This window comes from Castanea sativa, chromosome 4 (genome assembly GCF_040712315.1).
Source record: "Castanea sativa cultivar Marrone di Chiusa Pesio chromosome 4, ASM4071231v1".
NCBI classification, from domain to species: domain Eukaryota; kingdom Viridiplantae; phylum Streptophyta; class Magnoliopsida; order Fagales; family Fagaceae; genus Castanea; species Castanea sativa.
This window is the reverse complement of record NC_134016.1, coordinates 9,948,518-9,955,393: the sequence shown is the minus strand read 5'-3', so window position 1 is coordinate 9,955,393 and position 6,876 is coordinate 9,948,518. Positions and strand designations below refer to the sequence as shown.

Below are 6,876 nucleotides of genomic sequence, written 5' to 3'. Positions count from 1 at the left end.
ATGAAGGGATTTGTGGAAGTCACACAGGAGGAAGGTCTTTGGTACATAGAGGTCTTACCCAGGGATATTGGTGGCCCAATATGCAAAAAGAAGCACAAGACTATGCAAGAAAGTGTGACCAGTGTCAGAGATATGCTCCCAATATACATCAACTTGGGGGTGTCCTTAATCCTCTGTCTAGTCCTTAGCCTTTTTGCTCAATGGGGCTTGGACATTGTAGGACCTTTCCCAAAGGCAGCAGGGAATAGAAGATGGTTGCTTGTTGGAACAGATTACTTCACTAAGTGGGTTAAAGCTAAACCTTTGTTAAACATCAGGGATGTAGATGCAAAGAAGTTCTTCTGGAAGAATATTGTCACTAGGTTTGGAATCCCTCATACTCTTATTTCAAATAATAGTTTGCATTTTGATAGTAAAGTCTTCAGAGGATATTGTGGTGATTTAGGCATCATGAATAGATATTTCACTCCATCTTATCCACAAGGGGATGGGCAAGCCGAGGCTGTAAACAAAGTTATAGTTAGTGGACTGAAAAAAAGGCTTGATGATTTCAAAGGGAGGTGGGTAGAAGAATTGCCCCATGTTTTGTGGACGTATCGAACTACACCTCGAAGATCCACTGAAAAGACACATTTCTCTATGACTTATGGAGTTAAAGCTGTAATTCCTTTGGAAACAGGCTTTCCAATGATAAAAACGAGCTCCTTCATCCCTAGCAATAATGACGGCTTACTAGAAAAGGGCTTAGACCTAGTTGATGAACGACGAGAGAATGTTATGGTTCAGTTGGCTTATTATCAGCAAAAACTTAAACAATGATATGATTCCCATGTGAAGTTGAAGCCATTAGCCCCTAGGGATTTGGTCCTAAGAAAAGTCATGGGTACAGCCAAGAACCCAATGTGAGGAAAATTAGGACCTAATTGGGAGGGACCTTATCGTATTAAAACAGTAACTGGCATAGAGGCATATTATCTTGCAAACTTAGATGAAAAAGCTGTACAACTTCCCTAGAATGTAAATAACTTACGAATGTATTATTATTAATGAAAAAGCACTTCTGCTATTATTTTTCAGTTAATATCATGTTGTGTAGATTTCTAGTTCATTTACCTAAGTATCAAACAGAAACTTGGTCATGCCTGGCTTCTCGGACTACATACCTTGTAAAAATTGATATTTTGATTAAGTGTTAAACAGAACCTTAGTTACGCCTGGTCCTCGGATCGTCTACTTTCGGGAAATTAACATTTTATTTCATTTTTATAAGTATCAAACAGAAACTTGATCATGCTTGGCTCCTCGGACCACATACCTTGTAGAAATTGATATTTTGATTAAGTGTTAAACAGAACCTTAGTTACGTCTGGTCCTCGGATCATCTACTTTGCGAAAATTAACATATCAATTCATCTTTAATAAATATCAAACAGAAACTTGGTCATGCCTAGCTCCTCGGACCAAGTACCTTGTAGAAATTGATATCTTCATTGAATATTAAAGAAATAACCAATAGTTATGCCTAGTCCTCGGATCATCTACTTTGGGGAAATTAACATGTCAATTCATCTTTAATAAGTATCAAACAGAAACTTGGTCATGTCTGGCTCCTCGGGCCAAGTACCTTGTAGAAATTGATATCTTCATTAAATATTAAAGAAATAACCAATAGTTACGCCTAGTCCTAGGATCATTTACTTTAGAGAATTTAACGCTTCTATCCAACTTTCTAAGGACTGAGCAGAATTTGGGATATATTTAGTTCTCGGACCATGCATTCAGGTAAGTTTAGTTTTGTGAGTTATTTTGTGCCAAAGTTTCATGTGAAGTTTAGTTTCAAGATTTTTGCTATGTTAAGTTCATGTATTCTTCTATATGCTTAACTATTTGTTGTTGCCTAATATAGTTTTAACATACAAATTATTTATTGAAGGCATAAGTTCGAAAGATGAAAGTATTCCAAGAACATATTGTTGTTACTATTTAAGGCATTGTTAAGGCCTATCTTGTTCCTTTATGCATTAAGTCATTCATATTATGCACATTAATTGCAGTAAGAGTAAGAATTAAACATTCCCAATGCTTGAAATTTGTATGGAAGTAAAAATCAAAGTCTTAAACTTGTCATTAAGAATGTACTTGATTACATTAAATATATATGTGTGTGTGTGTGTGTGTGTGTGGAAACTAAGAGGTGCTATTTGGAATTTAAACAAAAGATCGAAAGAGAGAGGATTCCCAGCTGCTCATGTCTTAGTCTTCACGGGAGGGTTCTCTTGGGACTTGGTCTCTGCCTCCTTTGATTTGTTCTCTACCCCTTTTTGACCAGTTTCCTTGGACTGAGGAGCCACTACCTTGATAACAAGAGGAACGGTGGAAGATTTCACCTTGGACAAGGTCATGATTTGTTTTCCTTTGTCTTTCGCCCTAAGTGAAGGGTCAATCTGGTCATTTTTCTTGTTCAAACCCTTGTTAGTCTCCTCATCTTGGGCTATAGTCTGATCAGGGCTTATGGATGCTTTAATGGGTAGAAATGGGTCCTGGACAGTCGAGGTTTGGATAAGAGGTGTTGACTCCGAGGCAGTTGGAGGAGGTAAAGCTTCAATCACGCGAATGTTTGGGGGAATCCACATGTTCTCAGCTTTTCTCCACTCGGAAGTAGCAGGGACCCCAACAACATTCAAGGCTTCTGTGCATACTTGTTGACAGTATTCCTTGCATACTTCAGCAAATTCTTCAACTAGGCAGGTTTCTGTTTCATCAACCCCCTTGTTAAAGGAATCAAACGACGTAGCATCAACAGTTTCCTTGATGGTACGAGCCATTTCTTTGGCCTGTGCCAATTCACCCTTCAAGCGTTCAATCTCTTGTTGGGCAGTGGCAAGTTCCTCTCTTTTCCTTCGAAGCTACTTGTGTTGCTCCTTGGCTTGTGCCTCGGCCGTGTTAAAACTAGCCTCAGCGCTCTTCCTTAGTTGCTCCTCTTCCACCAGCTTATCAGCAAGTTTCTTCTTTTCATGCTCAGCCTATCCCAGGGCTTTTTTAGTTTCTACCCTGACCCTGATCTCGGCATTAGTCTTGCTCCGAGCATCTTGTACCCACTTTTCAACCACAAAAACCTCCTGGATAGCCTGAGAAGCAATGACGAACAGATGCATTTTGATGAGAGTAGTAGAAAAGTATATATAAAACAGTTTATACGAAAAGAAAAGTCAAAAAGCAAAGCAGAACTAGTTGAATGGTACATACCAAAGCCAAATCCCTTTTTAGGGAAAGGAAAAGTTGAGGTTGATTCATGTTCTCCAAGGCCTCCATATCCCTTGGCAGGAGGAGGGGCTTTTCCAGGGCTTCAGCTAAGTGGTGAGCATGCCCTTTTTGGAATTCCCTTATGGAAGAGTGCTCTGGGATTGGAGTTCCATCCAACTCTAGCGGTGGAGACTAGTGTGCTGGGGTACGGCACACCTCGGCCAAATCACGGCTACCTCTACTCTCCGTGGAGGAGGCTCAAGTCTGGCCCTTTCCTGTTTTTTGTTGTTTTTGTTTCTTCTTTTGGGCCAATTCCTCTTCTTCAACCTCCATTGCTCTTTTCTTCTTGGGGTTAGGATCGAGGAGAAAAGGGCCTAGAGGAGGAGGTGGAGGAGGGAGATTGGTAGGAAGTTGGGACGCCAAGGAATTTTTTGCGGTGGATTGTTGGCCCCTTTGGGTAAGCAGGCCCTTCAAACCTAACCCTTGTTTTCGAGACATTTCTTCTTTTTCCTCGCCACTCTTATCAATACGTGCAACAATCAGACCCTGGATACAGGAGCCTTCAGTAGATTCCTCTTCTTCATCCGAGATGTTGATAACGTGGTCTTTTGATGGTTTTTCTACTTCATCGAGTCGAAACTGGTCTATTTCTTCTTCAAGGGATAGACGAGGAGACGCAGGTTCTTCTCAGATGGTTTTTTCTTTAGGTCATGTTGAAATAGGGATCGCTTTTATTGGACACACGTATAGGATGACCGAGGGGTCGTCTAGTAAGTCGTGGGGAGCAAGAAAATCTAGTTTTGAGACGTATATCCATCTACGTCTCCTATCACCTGCGATGATCACGTTACCAATGTCTTGGACGATGCTCGACAGTGATTCGTATCCCAAGATGAGATGGGCAGCCCTCACTTGCAGGTCCTCACTTACGAATACCTCGGATCTCAGAACTCTGTTGAGGTCTGCAACGTTGATTAAACTCAAGTGGGGCGATACGTGTTGCTTATCTGCAAGGAAAAACATCTGAGAAACCAAATCTAGTGAGATCAATAATCAACGTTAAATGTAAAGAACGATGGAATGCAAATCTGAATCTAGGTGATGAAGTTAAGGGAACTAGACCCAAAACCAGGGAACCTAAGTCCTAAGGAATCACACCTGGTTTTCCCTCTTTGACAGGACAATAAGGGCCGTCGAACCATCTTTCAGAGGCAATTAAGTAGTCGTCCTTCATTCCTTTGTTAGATTTGGGGAGACATGATATAAGTCTAACAATGCTAGATCTGAATTTGAGATAGTAACCTACATTTTTAAGTTGATGACATTCACACATATGGATGACATCGTGCCATGTGAGGTTTAAACGCATCTGTTCGTTGAGGGCGTCTACACAACCTAGGATTCTAAACATGTTAGGTGTACATTGATCTGGGCATAATCTATGGTTACGGAGGTATTCATTGGTTACGTTTTTCATAGGAAGTGTCATTCCACCCTCTAAAAAGGCGATGATGGGAATGACAACTTCCCCTTCTTTCCTATCATCAGTTATGGCCTCTGGGGAGCAGTATCTTAAACCCACATCTGGAGGGATGTGGTATTTAGCCCGGAAACCCTCCATACCAGCGTCAGTATCTACTAGGCACTTAAATCTACCCATTTGGTTGGAAAAAAATTGAGTTTTAGAAAGGAAGGGGTGCAGTTAATGGCCGAAGAATACAGCTGAGGAGAAAAAGATTTTAGGAGAATGAAAACTTACGAGAAATGAGTGGATGATTCTTCGCGATCTTCTGGAGAAAAGTGAAAAGGAGGAAGTTGTAAGATGTGATGGATTTCTAGAGTAATGGTTTGAGTCATGATTTCCTAGGTGTTTTGACATAAAGGAAGCAACATTAATTGGGAGTTATCCCGCCCAAATTTTTTAGAAGAATCCGAACCATTGGATCACGTCCTACTGTTGGACGTGGCAGACAGGGTGTTGCTTGGAGCATTTAATGGGAGCATTACGAATTTCGAGGCTTCGGGAGCAATTTCAAATGAAGTAATATGGCATTCTCACATGTGGCAGTTCTGTGAGCGTGCAAGAATGGTGTTGAATCAAAACTTCATTTTTACCCTCTGATGGGAGGAAAAAATGAATTTTTAAGGGGCTATTATGGGGGGTAGAAGAGTCAGAGTGTGTTTGTGGGCCTTGGGCTTGATCCGAGGATATTAACTCATCCGAGGAGGTCTTAGTGGTAATGACTATACTGGATATAAAGACCCACAAGCAAATTGTTATTGGAGAAATTGGTGGAAATGGTCCGAGGAGAGAAATCTCCTCGACTCCATGAGATAAAGGTCGTACCATACATCCTGGTGTACGTAAGGGATTTCTAAAAGGTCTGATGAGGAGGATATGTTCCACATGAGCATAGGAAGAAGGAGTGTGGAAAAAATATCTTAGAAAAAGCTGCTACCACCGCATTAAAGACTCTGCACCTACCTCTCTGGCCGCATTAATGGGGAAATGACCTCTGAACAATGGTGGGCAGTGTTACAGCTGTTGTTTGAGGGTTTCAAGAAGGCGGCGGATGGGACAAGTATCTAGATTGGTGATTTGGTTATACGTAAAGGATGGTAGAAGGAAGGAGGACAATATAAAAGGAAAAGAATGGCATTCAAGGAAGAGGATCTGGAAAAAGAAAGAGAACAATATTGTATCCATTACCTTCAACTGTAATTTATTGTGAGACAGAATAATACAAGACATCCTCGGCCAGCGTTTGAGAAGAGTTTTTGTCATAAAACAATTTCATTGTGCATGTATTGGCAATCTAGCCCACCACACTTGTTATCCAATATCTATAAAACCTAGGTTTCAAGCCCACGCTCTAAAAATTTCATTGCATGAGGCTACTTGGGCCTAGCCCTAGACACGTTTGGGTTTGGGTGCAAATTGTGTCCTTACAATTACTATTTTTTAAAATATGATAAAATTTAAACCTATGGCATTTGCTCTAAAATAATTACTTTTTATCATTAAGTCAAGACACTAATGGATTTTTAGTGTAGATGAAGTTTAAACTCTAATTTTCTTATTTGACAATGAAGGACTATACCAATTAAACTAATTAGAACCCACGATTACCACAACTATTTGGTTAGTCAATATTAAAATTGATTATAAATAACCCAAAAGAAAAACGTATATAATTCACAGTTCACACTACACACACATATATAAGTTTGAATCCTTTGCCTTGATCAATGGTTTATTCCAAAAGCAAAGACATTTAAAAGCGAAAGCACTATTCTTTAGAAAAAGGAGGGGGAAAAAAGGAATAAGTTCATTCCATGCTTGTTGATACTAAAAGTTGATGAAACCCAACAATTTTAGAATGTGATTTACAATATGTGCCGATTCAATAGTATAAGTCATTGATGCAATCGTTTAAGGGCCCAAGTAAAAAAAAGGCTCCTAAATTTTAACTTAATTAAGCCGAAATATCAACCAATAAATAAAATAATATTTTTTATTAAATGAAAAACAAACAAAAAAGAGAAAAAAAAAATGTTAGGTTAACAACATTTTTACAACAAATCCTAAATAGAAAAAAAAAATACTTTTAGTAGTGGGTTTAAATAGAAAAC

At 39.5% G+C, this 6,876-nt stretch overlaps 1 protein-coding gene across 1 annotated transcript; it reads left to right on the top strand.

Moving 5' to 3' along the window:
• Positions 1–819, top strand: LOC142632427 (uncharacterized). Its single transcript, XM_075806830.1, has 3 exons — positions 1–112; positions 221–362; positions 459–819. Exons 1-3 carry the CDS (start codon positions 1–3, stop codon positions 817–819), a joined length of 615 nt encoding a protein of 204 aa, XP_075662945.1.
• Positions 820–6,876: the final 6,057 nt, after the last annotated feature.